The 21,269-nt window shown below is 25.1% G+C and overlaps 1 protein-coding gene across 4 annotated transcripts in view; it reads right to left on the bottom strand.

Annotated features, from left to right (window-relative positions):
• The window catches only part of LOC134833893 (mushroom body large-type Kenyon cell-specific protein 1), a 74,936-nt gene that overhangs the window by 12,941 nt on the left and 40,726 nt on the right, over positions 1 to 21,269 (bottom strand). For 2 of the 4 annotated variants that reach the window (XM_063848381.1, XM_063848377.1), the window contains 5 exons: positions 3,262 to 3,390; positions 2,328 to 2,519; positions 2,037 to 2,266; positions 1,755 to 1,977; positions 1,175 to 1,475 (listed from right to left, as the gene is read on the bottom strand). In XM_063848381.1, coding sequence (XP_063704451.1) covers positions 1,175 to 1,475; positions 1,755 to 1,977; positions 2,037 to 2,266; positions 2,328 to 2,519; positions 3,262 to 3,364 — 1,049 coding nt within the window. In that variant the 5' untranslated portion in view covers positions 3,365 to 3,390. Of the gene's footprint in view, positions 1 to 1,174; positions 1,476 to 1,754; positions 1,978 to 2,036; positions 2,267 to 2,327; positions 2,520 to 3,261; positions 3,391 to 14,412; positions 14,634 to 17,818; positions 18,141 to 21,269 lie in introns of those variants that run through there. The other 2 variants (XM_063848378.1, XM_063848380.1) reach the window with 2 other exon arrangements.

Below are 21,269 nucleotides of genomic sequence, written 5' to 3'. Positions count from 1 at the left end.
CTATAAAAGACGTGTTTTATTTCTCCGGCGATTTTCCGACATAACACATCAGAAATTAAGAAGAGTTTAGAGATCATGTTTCAAACAAAAATTATCAAAACAATAATTACTTAACATCCGACTTATCTTTTTATTGACAATGAATTGACCAAAGTGCGTTTGTTAATTTCGGCGATGTATTTTAATGATCATTATTTTGAAAAATTTATCAACTTATATGTTTTAATGATTTTGAAAATTTAGAAAATACTCAAATATTGTTTTTTAACTCAAAAATAGGAAGAACTCTTATTTTTTTTTTTAAATTTTGTTATAATATGCATATATGCGATTTGTCCTTTTAACTCTCTTTTGGAATAAATTTAAAATATTTTTTGTTGAATTAAAATGGCTTATTTTAATTTTCAATTAATTAATTAGAGGCAATTTGCTAATCTACCTTTTCACTACCAAAATTTCACTGATACTCACTCACTGATTTCACTGATAATATTTTTTTATAAGAGTTTTCGCTCCATTGAAGTCGTAAATCTATGTTGATCCTTTAAATCGAAATTTTTCAGTATTTAAAATTATTCAACAAAAGTAAGGTTCATTCGAATACTAATATCCAATTGATTTAGTTTGAAAATTTTCTCTTAATTTTTATAAAAAAATGCTTATGAATTATTTTCTAAATAAGAAATTTAAGAAAACCAAATATCTTTAATGAATTTCTAGAAAAAAGGCTCTCAAAGAAATGAGCTTACGTGTACAATCCAATATAAATAAATATTTTAAACTACTTTTTAAAGGTGCATCGCATGGCACAGCAACACACAAAAATCAATAATTGAACGCACTTTTCAAAGTTTATTTTTAGCGTGTGCATACACTTTGGAACATTATTCGACACAAAATGCATTTTGAACCAATTTAATGCCAGTACCATTCAAGGCAGTACGACGGCAAACAAACTATTACACGACAATTTAAGTAGAGGCGCATTTCGTGCCGCTATTAACTCTTTGAATTACAACAAATAAAAAGGAAAAGAAAAAAAAGGTTAAATGGCTTGAATATTTTCCGAGTGGAGAAAGAAAACTTTGAATTGTGTAATAATTTGTGGTATCATTTTTCAGGTGCGCATTAAATATTTAGCGACTAATTGAAAAGAAAGTAAAGTTGTACTTACTTCATGGACATGATTGATTCACGTCCCAAGGAGGAGGAGGATGAGCCCGATGGCTTGCTGAGGTCCAAGGGTTGTTCGCCATTGCCGCTTGGGCCTCCGCCATTTCCGCTCCCGACTGCAATCAAGTCTGGCGGCTCGGATTTGACAACGGGACTACTCGATGCATTTGGTTCCGTGAGTGATGGTGATTGTTGTGATGTTTGCGTTGTTGTCGCATTACTACGGGAATTTTGACTTTGAGGTGAATCTTGTTGCTGTTGCTGCTGCTGTTGTGCTTGTTGTTGCAAGTTGAACCAAAGACCTGAAAGTTAAAAAAATTTCATTAGGCAATTTTTTTTTATTTTTTTTTTAATTTTTAGGCTTTTTCTATTTAAAAAAAAAATTTTAAATTTTTAAATTTTTTTTAAATAATTTATTTAATTTTTTTTTAATTTTTTTTTTTATTTTTATCAAATATTTTATAATATTTTTTTTTAATTTAAAATTCAATTTTTATTTTCAAAAATTTTTCAAAAAATTTTTTTAATATAATTTAAAATTTAAAAAAAATTAAAGAAAAAAATTAAAATTTAAACTTTACCTGGATAAAAAGGTGCCAAGCCCGGTTGCATGCCATGCAGTGACGCAACAGCGGCAAGTTGCGCCGCCATCGATTCAAAAGACGTCATATTCGAGCCAGATGCTGCCGCTAATCCCTGCGCTTGTCTCAGGAATGCTGCGGTAAGTTGTTTATTTGCCTGTTCAAGTTGCTTCCGTGAGTGATCCTGTTCCGAATCGCTCGAGTCGCTGTCAGAATCGTGCGTCTAAAAAATTTTTTAACTTATTGAAAAATTCAAAAACTTCAAAATTTTTCAAAACTTACCCTGTTATTGGTGAGATCAGACTCGGTTGTTTGAACCGGGCCTGACTCAGCCACCAATTCGCCTGCTTCGTTCACGGTTAATAGTTTTCCGTCTACGCAAAAATAACACTTTTCTTGTGGTTTCCAATCGAGTGGCAAGGAGCTTTCCTCTTTGATGTCTTTTGGTGCGGTGTCACTTGGCTTTGTATCGTCTTCTTTCTTTATTATTGATTCCTCAGACTTTTCTATTTCTAACGGAAAATTTCACTAATTAATTTCAGGCACTTTTAATTACGAAGAAAAAAATCTAACCTGTGTCAGTCGCTTCTTTCTTTGTATCACTTTCCTCCGCGCTTAAATTATTTTCCTTTTCTTGATTATTATTTTCAGTGAGTTTTTCGCTTTTAATGTGATTGTTCAGTGGTTCACCGTTGTTAATTTCAAGCTTTTTCAATAGTAAATTATCTTCGTCTTGATTGTTTGTGTGATGATGTCCGTTGTTTACTGCACAAAATTAAAGTCGTGTTTAAAAAAATATTAATATAAATAATAAAAATTTTTAAAGATTTTAATAAATTAATTTATTTTTATTTTTAATCATTTTTATTTAATTTTATTTTTAATAAATTAATATTGAATAACTTAATTTTTAATCATTCTTTAAAATAAAAATTATTAAATTTTAATAAAAACAATTTAATTTAAGTGATTTTTTATTATTTTCAAAAAAAAGTTTATAACATTTTACTTAAATTAATTAAATTTAATAATTAATATTTAATTAAATAATTTTTATATAATTTAAAAAATTAAATTTATTTAATTTAAATTAAATTTTAAAATATTAATTTTTTTAAAATTTAATAAACTTAATAAAATAAATTAATTTTAATAAAATTAAATTTATTTTATAAATTTAATAAAATTTAAAAATTAATTATTAAATAATTAATAATTTAAAATGTGATAATTATAGGTAAATTTAATTGAATCAAGTTAAATTTTATTTTATTACTTTTGTTTAAAAAAATAATTAAAAATTAATAAAAATTTTAAAATTAATTCATTAAGTTTAATTAAAAAATTTTAAATTAAATAAATTTAAAAAAAAATTAATTAAAAAAATAATTAATAATTAAAATATTTAAAAATAATATTTTTTGCTTTAATTTTAAAATTATTTTTTTTTAAATTTGTTAAAAAATAAAGGTCGTTGTCACACAATTTAAAATTTGAAAACACTTACCTACTGGTGACGACGTCGTTTTTTGCGTTAAATTGGTTGCATCTATGTTTAAATTGGAACGTTGTATAATGTCTTGATATTGTTTCCATTTCCTGCGTCCCATTAGTTCTTCAGCAACTCGTTCTAGTCCTGCAAAGAAAGCGAAAAATGGAGAAAAATATTAACACGTGTTTGTAAATAAATATATATATCGAACAAATTCATCAAAAACACGAATTATGTACAACATTGTTCGAGTTGATATTTCGACAGAAAGTAAGAGATATGCCGTAGTTAACGTCACGTTTTGTTGTTGTTGCTTTTTGCAAGGCACATACACACATTCACTCACAAAATTGTAATAATAATAATGAAATGCATTTATTGATTTTCCAGGAGCTATTCTTGTTCTAATAATAATATTATTATTGTTATTATTATCACCTGTGATGTGTTTGTATGTTTCTGTGTTGAATTTGGCATTTTATAAGTTACTAAGCTTATCATTGCATGCATCAACTTTACTCAATATCGAATTTATGCCGAACGAAATGAATATTAAAATTCTGTCATAAAATAAATTTTGTTTGTCAGATGGTCGTCACTCTTTTTCACTTATTTATAGATTGCCGTCTATCGATCATGTCCCGGTTTCGTAAATGAAGAAAGAAAATGACTTTTTGTTTGGAGTATCGGAATGAAGCATCAACATCATTATTATGCATTTACAGGAAGACTTTGAAGAAAGTACGTTTCGCACGAGAAACTAAAATTACAAGGAAGGAACGAAAAGTGGTAAGTTTTTAAATGAACTTGAGTTACCCGTAAACTTCGTTCTACCCAACAGTGTTTTTTTTCATAAGGACAAATTTTTTCAATTAAAAAAATTAAAAAAAATGCCAAATTGCTCAAATGTATTGAGGTAAGTAATTACTGTTCTTTACTATATTTTGAAAATTTCTTTAATTTATTACGAAATTTTTATTCGAAAACTTTAGCTGTGACCTAAAAATTACAAAAAAATCCTAAAGAGATTCGCAAAGCAGAATTTGAGTTATTTCGTTACAAAGTTTAAATAGATTTCGAGTTTCAATTTTATGAGATAATTTTTTTAACAAAATTTTATTACAAAAGGATATTTATGGAGCTGAAAGTTACTAAAATATGAAAAATTTCTTCATAAAAAGCAAGAATTTAGAAAATTAACTTGAAATTCTTTGAAAATATGAACTCGAAAGGATGAGAGAAGTCAAGTACGTTTTCATAAGCCCATTTTTCAACTCAAAACGTACTAAAAAATTTAAAACAAAACCCAAAAATTGACAAAACGAAGACCATTAGCTTTTAAACCCGCCTCCGATAACTCATATCACCTGATTTCATCGAAAAATATGTGGCATGAGATTTTTTGAACTGGGTTTTGTTAGTTAGGCCTAAAGTACTCGAAAAAACCTAAATTTTAATTCTTAGACCTTTTGAGATACTAATAATGCCAACCGAATCTTATTCAAGAATTTTGAATTTAGGTTTTATCGACTACTTTGGTCCAAACTAACATAAAAGTATCAAAAAATCTCATGCCACATTTTTTCGATGAAATTATGAAATCAGTTAATCTGAACTTTAAATATTCAATTAGAACCCATTCAAGTCTGATATTCCAATGGTAACAAATCAACTCAACAAGGGATATATTTGTTCTATTAAGTGTTCAATCTGATCCCTTTTCGAGTCGGTCTGCAGACCCAAAAAATTGAATCATTCAAGAGATTATTTTGATCCCTTAAGAGATCAATATGAACCCTTAGGAGGTCAATTTGATCCCTTCAAGTGGTCATTTTCATCCCTTTAAGTGATCAATTTAACCCCTCTAAGAGATCAATTTGATCTCTTAAGAAATCAAAATAAATTCTTGAATGATTCAAATTTTTGGGTCGGCAGATAACCGACTCGAAAGGGGATCAGGTTGATTCCTTAAGATATCAGATTAAACTCTTAATGGAAAAAATTGCCCTTAAGGGATCAATTTGACCTGTTTTTTGTCTATGTGGTCTAAGTATAGAACTAACTTCTTCAAAATAGACCTCGAAAAAGTCCCTTCAAACTCAATTGTTTTTTTTAGAAAAATCCAAACCAAGTTAAATATCTAAGAATTTACGTTGATAATTCTGGAAGTCAGTCTCAAAAATCATGGATTTCAAAACTTTCGAGTTTAAAGCCAATTTTTTTTTTTATTTTTATTGAAGAAACAAATTCTTCGCCTAAATTCACGAATTGCTTAAACTTCAATTCTCACAGTAAATATTTTTCATATCTTTCCCAAGAATATGAATGAATTTCGTAAGCAAAACATTTAAAACAATGTTGTACATGTGCCAATGCATTTCCATATGTTTCGTATATAACCAATTTCTTTTTAGCTTATCGGCATTTTCAGGCAGGAATTGTCATGTTTTTATTCAGAAAGGATGTCACATATTTCTATGCTGATTAGAAACAATGGAGACGTCTAGTTATTAATTTCCTACATTTTTTTTTAATCAAATGAACAAAAATGCAACACCTTCTGTTCCTCTCTTCTCTACGCAAGTCCAAAATTTTTTTCACCGATCATCATAAAACATGAAAAAAATATATAAAAAATATAATATAATAACAGCAATAAAGCGTTGCAATATTTACGGGTATAGGGTGAGGAAATACACCGGACATCCAAGAAAAAGAAGACGACGAATTTCAACTACGTCGAAGAAAGAATTGAAGAAAAAAATCTCGCGAGAAAAAAAAAGTTTGTAGCAAGCATCCGTAGGAAGAAAAAAATAAGTAAAAAATGCAACATTATCGATTAGTGGGCCAAGTAGGCAAAATGTTAAAGTGCCTGGCGAAAAAATTATATTCGTGTGTGTGTGTGAAAAGGTACAAACACACACACAGACAGACACCCATGCAAGCACGTCCATTGCCTGCCTCAACCCAATTTCGTTAGTAGTATCTTCTTTTTTTTTTGCGTTTTTTTTTTCTTTCTGTAGATGATGGCATTTTATGTATAAGAGTTTCTGTAGGCAAGAGACTAAATGCATTTTTTTTCGTCATGATAGAACGCCTCTAACCTTATCATTTACACCATACCATACCACCTACTCACAATAACATCATGTATAATGCAAAGGAACGGCGTATGTCTATCCCAACGTGCGGAGGAAAAAATACATTTTTTTTCGTCTTTTTATTATTATTTTATTACACTCTCTCCCAATTGCAAATGGTATAGTTTTACTTTTGGTTTTCCTCGTTTTAAAAATGCACCCAACCTCTTCGCATGACATGACATAGCGTCGTAGCTCCGAGTATTTATGTATAAGCCATTAAATGGGAAAAAAAATTCAACTGCCACCCTTTCATGTCCTTCCTCACACTCCAGAAAAACATTATTTCTTTTCATAATGCAATATCTCTCTCTCTCGTGCCCTGTGTCTATGCATTTTTTTCTAATACAACGCGTCGCTGTGTGTCTCCTCTTTTTTGCCACCATACCATCGCCTCGCATCGCCGCCACCGCCTTGTTTGATTGGGTAGTAAAAATGCAACGAAAAAAATTTTTCACCCATTTCCTTTACGTACCCGCACACATAGAACTCTAACACATTTGCCCGGTACAATTTTTTCCAACATTTTTTTTCCAACATCAGAAAACCTACATACATCGTCTACACAGATGCAAACAATTTGTACGGCACCCATTCCAGGACCCGGCTTAAATACGTTTTATACAATTTTTTTCCTCTATGACTTTACTTTATGTTCGCTATTTTTCTTCGCACACACACACACACATAGGTTCTGTCATATTTTTTTTTCAACTACAAATTTTTTCTTTCGATAGTCATCGTCTATATGGACAACGAGCTGAAAAAACTTTTTGTCCTCATTTATTGTACTTTTTTTTTTGTTTGAGTTCGACAAAGGAAACATCATAATATAATTAATTTCGTTATTAATTAGTAAGAGAGATTGTCTTTTTCCTTTTTTTTTGATGATTCTAGTCGAGCTCTAACTTCGAGTTGAACCATAAATATTTTATTTGATTATTTTGTTAGTATTAGTAGACAAGTCTGTTATTATTGTCTGTTTATTTTTCATGCACTCGTTTTTTCTATTTTGATAGGCAGAAAAAAAATAGACAGAACTCTAAATAATTATTTGCCTCATTTCTATTTTATTCGCACACAATGAAATGCATTTGGTCATTTTTTGTCATTATTTTATAACTGAATACAAATTGCTGTTATATTTATTTGATGACAAAAAAATGTTTATTTAAAATTTTATGGATTTAGAAATAAATTGACAAGAGCGCATTTTGAAAAATTATTTTTGCATAAAAATTTTTCGTAATGAATTTACGATTTTAATAATATGAAAAAAATAAATTAATAATAAATAAATAAATTAAAAATAATTAAAACTAAAAAAAATAAATTAATTATTATTTTAAAAAAATAAATTTAATAAAAATAATTAATTACTTTTATTTTTTTTTAAATAATTAATTATTTTTAATTTTTTTAACTTCCATAATTTTTTTTTATTATTTTTTATTTATTGGATTTTTATTTGATATTTTAATTTTAATTAAAGTCATTAAATTATCGATTTTGTTAATTTAAGTTTCGCAAGTAATTTTTTTTTGTATTATTTTATTTAAAAAAGTTAAATCATATTTTTAATAAAAATTAAAATTATTTATTTATTCATTAATTATTTAATTTTTAATTATTAAAAATTTATTTTAAAAATTAATCAATTAATCATTATTTAATTAATTTATTTAAATGAAAGTTTAATTAAAAATAAAAAAAAATAATTTTAAGATTAGATGTTCGAAAAAATTTTTTAAATACAGGAAACTTTAAATATAATAAATTCAAAAAAAACGAAAAATTAAAATTTTTTTTTTTGATTTGAAAAAATTTAAATTTATACCGAATCAATGAGAGATAAATCTTCAAAAAAAATGTACTTTAAAATTTTAAAATTTTTTTTGTGAACTTAACTTTTGAAAAAAAAACGTATACCAGACAGCTCATTGATTTATTGAACTTTCATCAAAATTTCAGTATTTAGATTTTTTGTATTACTTTAATTCCAAAAGTCACCTTTAGATCTCGGATAGACCTAATTTTACTCAAAAACAAAATTTTATTTATAAATTCCCTTCAGTCCAAAACATGCATCGAAAAATATCCACATTGACTGTCATTGTCGTTTTGTTGATGTGCATTAATGAACAAATATAAATATCATAAAAAATGTATGAATGTACGGAACCTCATGGACGACTAGCTGCCATGCATCGTTATAGAACACAAAAAATAAGTACAATAATCAAGTCAGTCATTGGTGCAAAATGTTTCTTTTTTTTTGTTGTTGCATTTTATCATTTTTTAAATATTTTTGTGTTTTAGTCTATAAAGTAAGCATTGGCTTAAAAAAATATGTGTAATTGTTTAAAAAATATCTCGGTTTTTTTTTATTGGAACGGAATCAATAACATAAATATTGTGATTATTATAACTCACATGTTCGATACCTGAGCGAGCGAGCAAGAACAGGCACGAAAATGTTTGTGAAATAAAACTTGTATAAACATTTCGTATAACAATCGACGAGACTCAAACAAAGCATTTATGAGTAATAAAAAAATATGTGCAAGAGATTCAAGGACTCGCGCATTCTATTTATTTTTTTCTTGTTCATTAGAACGAAACACATTTTCAAACAATTGAAAAGAATTTTGTTTGATTGTAGAATTTTCAAGTTTTTAACCTTAAATAAATTTTTCTATTTATAATAAATTTTATTCTATTTTTTTTGAGCTGAAATTTAATTGAATTTTAATAATTTACTTTATGGAATTTTAATAAATATTTTATTTATTTTTTTTTTATTTTATAAATTTAATATTTAATTAAGCTTAATATATTTTTGCAAAATTTATTAAAAAAAATAAATAAAATAAAATGAGATATAATTTACTACTAAAAATTATTTTTCATTCAAATAAAAAATTATTTATATTAAATTTTTATTTATTAAAATTATTTTTAATTATTAATAAATTAAATAATTTAATAATTTTTAAATTAATTAATAATTTAAATTTAATTAAATTAATTTAATTTATTAAATTTTCATATTTTTTTTTTTTATTTTTATTTATTTTTTTTTTAAAATTTTAATTTAATAAATGATATTATTATTTTATTTAAATTAAATAAATTTGCAAAATTATAAAATTAAATTCTTTTTAAAATTTTGAAATGTATATAAAAAAAATTATTTATTAAACTTTTGATTCAAATTATATTTATTAATAAAATTCAATGTAAATCAATAAATTCTTAATCATTAATTCTTAATTATTATAAATTTAATTTTAAAAAATAATTATTATTAAATATTTATTTAATTTAATTCAATATTAATTTTAACTTTTTTAATTTCAGATATTCTCAAATTGCCAAGATACCAATTTGCACAAAGGAAGAAACATCAACAACGCCGCTCATGAGTCAGTCAATTACAAAGTTGACCTAATTTTCGACAGCAGACAAGACATCCATCCGTCGATGATGATTACTCAAGTGTACGTACGACCAAAAAAAAAATAATTCTACGTTTGTTCATGCTTTATATTCAGACCCGACGACGTCTGGCTTTTTGTTTGTATGCGACTCACACAAAAATGATACATTTATTTTTGGATCATCGTACGCAATTTTTCGTAGACGCTGAACAACCATGACCTCTCCCAATATCGCGTTCAATGCACCGAGCCCTCCTTCTGTGTGTTTATTTGGTTAATAATGTGAAATAAAATAAAATAACATTGAAAGAAAACACACAAAAAAAAGTTTCTTTTCTGTGTGTGTTTACTCATGCATGCATGTGATTCATGCGAAAAAAAAGAACATTTCGACGTACAGCCAAAAAAAATGCATACACAAATGTTTATATTTATTTTTTTCGGGGAAATACAAAAATGTGTAGTGTACGCGAACAGGAACACGCACGACAGTAGAACGAAAGTAAAAGTTGCCGAATTATATGCACATAAACACACACCACACGAGTTGGTAGCGAAAAAGCAATGACCGAATAAATTTTGTTAAAATATTTTTGGGATACGTTTCCGTGCATGCCGCGAGTATTGTAGGTATAGGTCATGTACATTGCAGTAGTAGTAGTTGAAGTGATGCGTAATAATAATATGCAAGTAAGAGTAGCAGCAGCAGCAGTAAAATGTAATCAGACAAAAATTCAAGGAAATACTTGACAATGTACGTTGAACCAGTTAATGATGTGTCGTTGTTGTTGTTTCTGGTTATTGTGCTGAAACGGTTTCAGGGTTGTCTGGTCTTGTGTTTACACGTCTGTCTGACGAGTTTTTTTTTGGGGTGAAATTTTCAAGGTGTGAATGCATATGGATGGCTTGGGAACTGAAAAAGGGTTGAACTTAGACTTTAAAATTTTTGTAACTAAATAAGGTTAAGTGAAAGGCTTAAGACCTCTAAGGACACATTTGAGACCTCATGGAATAGATTCAGAACTCAATTACAGCTTTTGAAGTTCAAGAGAGGGTTTTTAAATTATTTCTTGAACTTTCTCTTGAGTTCTCAAATCTTGAGTTGTCAAATCTATTCTTTGAGCTCAGAAATCTATACTTTGGGGTCTCAAAGCTATACTTTGGGGTCTCAAAGCTATACTTTGGGGTCTCAAAGCTATACTTTGGGGTCTCAAAACTATCTTTAGGTATCCTAAGTTTTTCTCTTAAACTTTCAAATCTGTTTGTCGAGGTCTAAAGTACGGACCTCAAGGAATAGATTTGAGAATTCAAGAGGAAAATTTAAGACTTAAGAAAGTTTTGGGACCTCAAGAAAAATATTTGAGAACTCTAGGAATAGATTTAAGACCTCATCAAAACTTAAGAATTAGTTTTAAAGTTCAAGAGATGCATCTAAGACCTCAGCTAAGGAAATTCTTCATTCCACAGAATGACTTCTTAAATTCATCTCTTGTACTTTAGAATCTTTCTCTGAGGTCTTAAATCTATTCCTTGAGGTCTGAAATCTTTACTTTGAGGTCTAAAAGCTATCATTTCAAATTTTTCTCTTGAAATTTTGAATCTATTTCTCGAGGTTTAGATTAAGAGCCTCAAGGATTAAATTTAAAGGTTTAAAAGAGAATAGTAAGACGTTAAAAATTTTTTGAGACCCCAAATAATAGATTTGAGACCTCAAGGGATAACCTGAACACTTCACATGATACTTTTGAAACCTGAAGGCAAAACTTAAGTCTTCAAAGGATCAACTAAGAACTCAAAGGTGTGAACTTAGGACCTCCTCAAATTGATTTGAGGCATCAAAAAATAAATTTCAATTCAATAAGAAGTAAATTTAACGAATCATCAAACTCCAGAGCACAAAAATTTGCAAGAAAAATTATTTATTAATTCATACCAACTCATTATATCATCAAAGTAAATTTATAAATTGTGAAGAAACACAGAAACAGAAAGGGAGAGAGTGTCAATTACAACATATATACATTACTTACAATAACAAACGACGACGACGACGAAGAAGAGCAACGGTGTAAGTAAAGCTCATAATGGCAATAATAACAACAACAACAACAAAAACTAACTTCACACTTGTCTCGACATTCATTGTCTGTCGTAAGTAGCTAGATGCTGCTGCAAAATTGTTAATAATAAAGTAGACATATAGCACCTTACTGCGTTACTTTCCACTCTTATTTTATCTCGGCACACACACTCTCGTTCGCATTTATGCTCGACAATTATACCTCCGTCCCGTCCGTAATGCAGAACGAGCGAGAGAGATGATACAATACGATGTGCAACAAAACATTATATAGCTCTTATTATTATTAGTTTAGAAGTAAAGGCATGAAAGAACGACAACTTGTTGCATTTTTGCATATATTCGTTGTGGCACGTAATTCGTTGTGAGATGCACTAGACGGAGCATCAAAACGATTTTGAATGATTTTAATTGTTAGCAATCATCGTTATCGTGTACAAAAAGTTAACATTTGTGCATTGTTCGGAGTGTGTGACGTTTGACGAAACTTTATGGTACGTGAAAATTTTTCGGTACTTTTCAGTGGATTAGGGGATTAGGTGACGAATATTTGGCATGGAAATATATTTCGACAAAGGGAAAAGTTGAGTTTTTGGAAAAGTTTTTAATTGAGCGAGTAACTGGCAAGAAGCCAAAGAGTAATAAGTAATTTTTGTGAGTTGAGCTTTGGGCAAGGACTCAATTTTGGAGCTTGAGGACGGCATAAAATCTATTTTCTAATTAATTCAAACCAAGCAATAATTTTTGCGAAATTTCAAAATTTTATTTTAAGAATACAAACAAAATTTCTTTTTAAATAAAATTAATTTAAAATAAAAATAATAATTAAATTAAATTAAAAAAAATAAATAAAAATTATTTAATTAAATTTAAACTACTAAAAAATTAATTAAATAAAATTAAAAAATATTTCTTAAATTTTTATTAATATTTTTTAATTTTATTTAAATAATTTTTATTTAATTTAAATTTAATTAATTATTTTATTTATTTAATTAATTAATTAATTTAATTATTTTTTTTATATTTTAAATTAATTTTATTTAAAAATAATTTTTTTTTCTAAAAGTAAAATATCAAAATTTCTTAAAAACTATTGCTTTATTTGAATTTTATTCAGTTATAATTCTTTATCTTTTTAAATTATTTTTTTTTAAATCAATAAAAAAATAATTTTTAAATATTTTAATAAAATTAATAAAAAATAAAATTTTTTAAAAATTTTATAGAAGCAGGTCAATTAATTAAAATACCATCAAATTACTTGTCAAAAAAATTAACAACAAATTTCCTGCTCAAAAAAATCAAAGGACTTCAATCATCCGTTAAACATAATGCACAAAAATTAATGAAATAAAATTAAATGAGTCCAACAACAAAAATGTGAAACAATTTTCATAAGTTTGATAGTTTTTATTTTTTTTTTTTGCATTTTTGACGTAAGACAATTATGAATATTGTGTTAAATTTTGATACTGAATAACGATGAAGGCGAAACTTTTCGTACTGCGCATACAAAAGCGTAGCGTCCATGCACAAATATTTTCAAAATGTAAATTGAATGAAACAAATTTAATTTACAGTCGAGCCGGTGTATGCACGATGCTCCGCTCGTTTGTGTTAAAAAATGTATAAAATGCAAATGAAACAAGTGTACTTTATTTAGTGTAAATTTTCGAAAAATGATAATAACAATAATAAAATGGAGGAGAAAAAAATTTATAAATATAGAACAATATTATTATCCTAATTGGATAAAAAACAATTAGTAAAAATTAGTGTCAATTAGACCGATCTTGTGCAGTTTTATTTTTCGTGTTATACTTAAAAGTTGGTCTTGCAACGACTTGATGCAACAAGTGGCGCATTTTGGATGCACTTTTATTTACGTAACTTTAAATTTTTTTTTTAATATTTTTTTTTAATTTTTTTATTTATTTAATTTTTAATGGAGACGCCTTGTATAAAAAAAATTAAAAAAAATCGAAAGTACTCCAAACTTTTTTTTTCTGCACTAAAAAAGTCCTTTAACACGCAAAAAATTAATCGTTCTCACATAAAATATTTTTTTTTTATTTTTTTGTATTAAAAAAAAATTATTGCTACTCGTAATGAGTACACGAATGATTTGGGATCACATCACATCCACATGTATGCACAACTAAAAAAAAATGTTAAATAAGGATTTCCATGCAAAAAGCACTTGTGAACTTTAAAAAAAATATTTTTTTTATTTTTGTTGATGCAGCGCAAAAAATGAGTGCGGAGCACAAACAAATCATACATTTTTTATGTTGTTTTGTAAATAATCATCATCATTATAATGAGGTTGTAATACAAAAAAAAAACGCGTATAAAATGTTTTCATATGTGGAAAAATTATTTTTCTAAAAAAAAAATATAAAAAAAATAAAGAAAAGGAACGCGAGTTTTTTTTTTAATATATGCACCTTGTGTTATGCACTTAATCTACATATAAAATTTTTTTAATGAATAAAATACGTACGTTCACGATCAAAAACATCCATGAAGTCATAGGTGTCCGTTTTCAATTTTATGTTGTTTGATATTTTTTAATATTTATTTTTTATTTGTGTATTTTTATTAAAATATATTTTTTTTTATCAATCACATTAATTTTTTGTTTATTTATTTTTTTAATATTTTTTTTCTCTTTTAATTGTGTGGTAATGTTATATCCAACGATGAATGGTGATGATGTTGTGGCTGTTGATTCAAATAATTTTTTTAATATTTTAATGTTCACTTTACGAAATTTCAAGCACTTATGATTCATTTGGCGGTGTGGTTTTCATAGGACGAAATTCGACGAGACGTGATTAATTTTTATCTTGGTAATTTTTTTTACGTTTCTCAGAATTTTGTGAAAAAAAAATATTACATGTAATAATTTTGACAGTTAAAAAATTGACAGATGTCAATATTTTTTTAAATGTCAATTTTTGAATATTTTCAGGTTTATTTTAATAATTATAAGTAATTTTAATTAAAAATTAAATAATTAAAAAAAAAAATAAAATTTTAACAAAAAAAAAACTTGGATGTCAAATTTTTGACAAGAACATGACAGATGTCAATTTTTTAACTGTAAATCAAATTTTTTAATATTTTAAAAATTCATAATGGCTCAAAATGTAATTTTTGACTCATTATAAGTTTAAATATAAAAAAAATATGATTTTAGTGAAAATTTTGACATCTGTCATTTTTGTAACTGTCAAAAATTTTGACATCTAAATATTTTTTCATAATTTAAATAAAAATTTAAAAACTAATTAAAATTTAAAGCTCTTAGTTTTAATTAAGTTTTAAAAATTTTTATTAATTATTAAATTTTTTTGTAAAGATTTTATTTAATTTATTTTTAGTTTATAAATTTAATTAAATTAAATTAATTTTTACATTAATTAAATAATTAAAATAATTAATTAAATTCGTAATTATTGTTAATTTAATTTAGTTAATTTCTATAATTAATTTTTCTCAAAAATCTTAGAAAATTTTAATTTTTCAAAAAAAAAATTAGGTAAATTTAAAAAAAATCTGAACAACAATTCTAAAATGCGCTCAAGTAACTTAAGTTCTTATTAAAAATTATCAAAAAAAAAATATAATTTACGTCTGGTTACAATAAACCTTATTGACTCATATATATCCTGTTTACATTTGATTGTTCTCAAGTTTCGTCACATTTTGCGTACTTTACACTTGGAGAGATAACCGACTTTCGATTCCCCAAACCAAACACATGTTCGTGACTCAGAAATTCGTTAATCAAATAAAATTTTTGGTAATTTTTTTTTGTATGAATGACGTTAAAAATATTTATCACACAGACGTCTGGACCTACATTTTATATCAAAACAACGATAAATTCTTAAAAAAATTTTTTTGATGAATTCAGGCAATGAGGAAAAAATTTCCTTTAATCATCTATCAATTCTCAATGAAAAAAAAAAAATAATAATAAATTTAAATCGTAAATATGCTGACAAAAAATACAATTTTATGAATGCGGAACAAAATTAATCCATGCAATATTATTCTGAATAAATACATGTACGGGTGTCTATACAGAAACGTACGAGCAAGAGATAAGAATATTTATTTAATCTTTATCATTTTGAGCCGCGCTTAAATAAATTGCATGTTGTTGCATTTATAATATTGAACATACACCGCCCGCGTTTTTTTTTCGCTTGTTTTAATATTTTGTGCATTTAGATTGCATTTTATTATAAAATTTATTGCAATCATTTAAAATTGTTTTTTTTTTGTATTTGTTTTGTGTGATAAGGATGAGTGATTAGCATTGAATTTTTTAAATAAATTTTAAAAAAAATTAAATTCTATGCAAAACTTGACGGGTCAGCCTAATATTTTATTTTTTTTAAGAATAATTTTATTTTTTTGTACAAAATAACCTTGATTTATGACGTGCATTCATTAGAACGATGCATTTTATTCAGTAATAAATAATAATAGTGTAATTAATATTTGATTATGTTTTTTTTTTTTGTAAAAACACAACTAGAAAAAACACGAAAAATAATCAATTGAAAGATTAAAGGTGAATATTCTTGAGTAAAATAATACAGGAAGTCATCATTTTCATCTTGGAATTAATTTTCTTGAATATTGATTATTTTTTTATATAACTTGTGAACTCGTTAAATACTTAATATTCACTTTTTGACTTGTAACACGAAAAATTCACAAAATTACCTAATTCAATATAAATTAAGGTATAAAAATGACTTTGAGTGGAATGATTCATCGGAAAAAATATTTTATTATTATGCATTTTTTTAGTACAAAAGAACAAACGGTACAATTGTTGGAAAAATTGAAACGATACCATATGGAAGTTTCAAACGAATATTGATTCTAATTATAAATTGTATTGTACGTTTTATATTATTTGTTCAAGTCTTTAATTTAATATTTTTTTTTGTTGTAAATGAATATTTTATTTAATTTTTATCACTTAATTTTTTTTTTATTTAATATTTAAATTTTTATTAAAAATTTAATTTTTATTTTTTTTTTAAATAAAATAAATATTTTTGTATTAATTATTTAATTTTTATTTAAAATTATTTTTCTTTTATATTTTAATTACTTTTAAAATTAATTTTAAAAAATTATTTTTAAATAAAATTTAAACATTTAGTTTTATTTATTTAAAATAAAAATAAAATTTATATAGGAAATAATTTTTTTGAAGGATAATTTAAATAAAATGCAAAATAACTCTCACACACAAACACGAAATTATTTTATTTTATTTATTAAACACCGCAATGAATCATATATGCACTTGAAAAATAATTTATTATTATTTTTTGTTTTTTTTTTTATTTTTTATATATATTTTTTTAAATTCTATATATTTTTTCACAATAATTATTTTTAAATATTTTTTTTAATTATTAATTTCTTTTTATATTTTTAACAGAAATGCCGAACAACGACGGTAATTTTCTCGATGCACTTTGTTTCATTAACACAAACTTTTTAAAGAATAATAAATGAATAAAAAAATTTTCTCCTTCAATTTTTTTTTTATTATTTCTATATTTAAAAATATTCCTTTTTTATATTTTTTTTTTGCTTCTCTTCATCTTCTTTTGTAATAAATAAATGAAAAAATGTACATAAAATGGGGTTGCTTCATTTTTTCTATTTTTTTTTTATTATATATATAAAAATTTTACCATATATATAATAAGGAGTGATAACATTTTTTTTACATGTAAAATTGCAACAATATGGAAAAAAATGGAAGATGAAAAAAAAATTTTTTTTTTTATTTAAAATTTTTTTTTTTTTAAACAAGGGTCACTTTTTTAATTCACTTTTTTTGTATTTAATTTTTTTTTAATTATTACCACTGAACGTTGATCGGTCAAAAAATTTGTAGAGGAAGTGATGTTACTATGATGCGAATTAAGCAAGCTGTGTGCTTATACTTTTTTTATTGGCTTAATATTCTACACACTAATTTTTTTGTTGTCATATACGTTTATTAAGTATGGTCTACTTTTTATTTATTATTATATATAGATTTTTTTTATATATATGTATTTATATATATAATATATATTTTTTTTGTGTATATTTGATGAAATTAATTTTATATTTATATTATTTAAGATTTTATTATTTTTCGGCCTAATTCGGGCGCTAGTCGGCGTGAGTCGGCCACGTCCGAAATTGCTGTCCCGTGTTGCATATCGATGCAGTGCGTGTATGCGACTGAAAATGAAATCACATTGGTGCTCAACTGAGAGTTGTCTTTAGCCTGGTAGTTGTTGTTGTTGTTGCACACAAACACACACGTACACTACTTTAGAACAACAACCACTGTTCGCACACACACACACACGTGGATGTGTTTGTGAGTGCAAATATTTAAAAATATATATTGGGAAAAAAAATTCTGTAAAAAGGCAGTTTTCTTTTGTCGTACGAATTTTTCTACGGCGAGTCGTACACAAAAATTGCACAACTACAATTGCATCGCGCGCCCCACTGCAATTACTCTGCATGTCTGTGTGTGCGGGAAAAGGAGAAGCGCATGCGACAACTCGTTTTTTGCCGATGCAAATAGTACACACTGTGCAATTACTACGAACACGACAAGGATAGCGACACATGCAATTTTCCTTCTTTTTCGAATTTCCCCTGAAATCGTCTTCAGCGTTACTTGTAGATGCACAAATGTGCAACTTCTTACCATATTTTTGGATTTTTGACCAAAACTACAATTTTTAATTAATTTTTAAAAATTAATCTTAAAAAATTTCATTTAAAAAAAATTAAAATTTATTAAAATTTTTAAAAATTAAATAAAAAAAAAATTTAAAAAAAAATTCTAAGGTTAAAATTATATTCGGCAAGTCATCGAAAAGTTTGTTTGTCTATGGGTTTGTACAAGTATCACATGATCCAAAGTTTTTGTGGTGTGAGGTAAAGGGGGAAATTGCATATATGCACTACATACACGTACAGCCCATACCATACGTCTATAGATACACGTACAGCCTCGTACACAAAGACAAAAAAAAAATTTCCTCCAAAAAATTTTCCTTGTAGTTGTGAGAAGAAGACGTACAATTTTTTTATATTTTTTTTTTGACTACGCGCCGATATTTTTGCATGCAAGAACAGAAGCTTTACTACAAAATACTCGTACACTCGTACAGGGCACGTAGGTCTGTAGGGCTGTACGTAGTATTTATGCAAAAATGATTAAAAATGCAGCCGTTCTTGAAGTTGATTAATGTTTCTTCAAGGAATATATTCGTCGTGTATATATTGCAGATGGGGTATACTTTGGCTGCATAGATCATTTTTCTTCATTGCATTACGATGCAATTTTTGTATATTTATTATTTATTACTTTAGTTTTTTTTTCTTTTCGTGTAAGAAATTGAGATATGCAAATATTTTTGAGAATTGATGAGAAATGATTTATTATAAAGTTTGGATTTTGCTTTAAATTAAAAAAAAAATAAATCTAGTTAAATAAAATAAATCTAGATTTTTAATTTAAATAATAAAAAAATAATTTTTTTAATAAATTAAAATTAAAAAAAAAAATAAATTAAATTTATGTATAATATTAAATTTAAATAATAAAAAAATATTTTTTAAATAAATTTAAATTAAAAAAAATAAACTTTTTATTTATATTAATAAATTTTAAAAAAATAGATTTTTTAAAATAATAAAAAATTTAATCTATTTTTTTTTAATTTAAAAATTTAAATCTAAATTTTGTTTTAAAATTTAAGAAAAATTAATTTTCTTAGATTTTTTATGGATAAAAAAAATTAAATTAATTTATTTAAATTTTTGAATTAATAAAAAATTCAAATAAAAAAATATCAATAAATAAAATAAATCAAGATTTTGTTTCAAAACAAAAAAAATTAATCTAAATAGATTAAAAATAGATGAAATTTTTTTATTTTGAAACAATATCTTGATTTATTTTTTTATTTATATTTTTTTATTTTATTTTTTTTATTATTTTTAATTAATTCAAAAATTTAAATAAATTAATTTTTTTCATAAATAAAAAACTTAAATTAATTTAATTATTTTTGAAATTTAAATTAAATTAATTAAAAATAATTTTAAAAAATAAATCTAGATTTTTTTTTCCAAAAACAAACTAAAACAATTCAAATCTAGATTTTTTTCTAAATGCAAAAAAATCAAATCTAGAATTTTATTTCAAACAAAAAAAAATATTTTTCCAGACCAAGGAATTTTTTTTCAAATAACGTCCGGTGTGTGATTCAAGAGAATATAAAAGCCACGAAAGCCACACAAAGACCGAACGAAAAAAAAAATAAATGCAAGGAATGAGTTTTAATCCGGTCTACGTTAAAATTTGCTGAGCACATAGTAGAATTTTCAGCAATTTTTTGTCTTTCACTAAAAAAAATTTTATATATAAAAAAAAGTTGTAATTTTGTACAGACACGTAGAGTTTCCATACAAAAGTCGTCGTTCCACCTATTTTTATATTATATTATGCTTTATCCCATTTCATTTGATTTTTATTCCATTTTTTTGTTGTTGTAATTTTTTTTCGTCACATGCTGCATGCAAAGCCATGGCAAACGTTCATTTAGTGAGATGTCATATATTTTGTGTTTGTACCAAATGGGACAACAACAACAAGAAAATGGCATGGCATGGCACATACACACAAAAAAATTCTGTCATTTCTTCCTCTTTTTTTTCGTTTTTTTTTGTGTGTCAACATCTCTCTCTTCCTATATCCTTTAACATTTTCCGACACACACAAGAAGATAATTTATATGTGCGGCGTGTTTGTGTAGAGCAGGAGATGAAATGAGTGGAGAACAAAAAAAAAATGCCTCAACAGACAAGAAAGTTTCGGTGTGAGAAATGTTCATTTTGGGCTTTTTTACAATTTTTTTAGAGAGTTTTAATGAATTTTTCGATTTTTATGAGTCTGTCTGTTAAAATATTTTTTTTTATTAAAAAAAACAATTGAATCAAAGTAATTATTTAAATAAATTAAAAATATAAATTAATTATTAAAATTAAATTTTTAATTAAATATTAAAATTAATTAAATTTTTAATTAAATTTTTTAATTAAATTAAATTAATTTAAATTAATTTTTATTAAATTAAATTAAATTAAATTAAAATTAAACATTTCAATAAAAAATTATTAATTTATTTAAAAAGAAATTTAAAAATAATTTCTTTTTTAACAAAAATTGAATATGAAATATTTTTAAAAATTCAATAATTTTTAAGAATTAGTTTGTAATTTAAAAAAAATAATTTTAAA

This window comes from Culicoides brevitarsis, chromosome 3 (assembly GCF_036172545.1).
Source record: "Culicoides brevitarsis isolate CSIRO-B50_1 chromosome 3, AGI_CSIRO_Cbre_v1, whole genome shotgun sequence".
Taxonomy (NCBI): domain Eukaryota; kingdom Metazoa; phylum Arthropoda; class Insecta; order Diptera; family Ceratopogonidae; genus Culicoides; species Culicoides brevitarsis.
The sequence above is the reverse complement of the archived record's forward strand: the minus strand, read 5'-3'. Positions and strand labels throughout refer to the sequence as shown.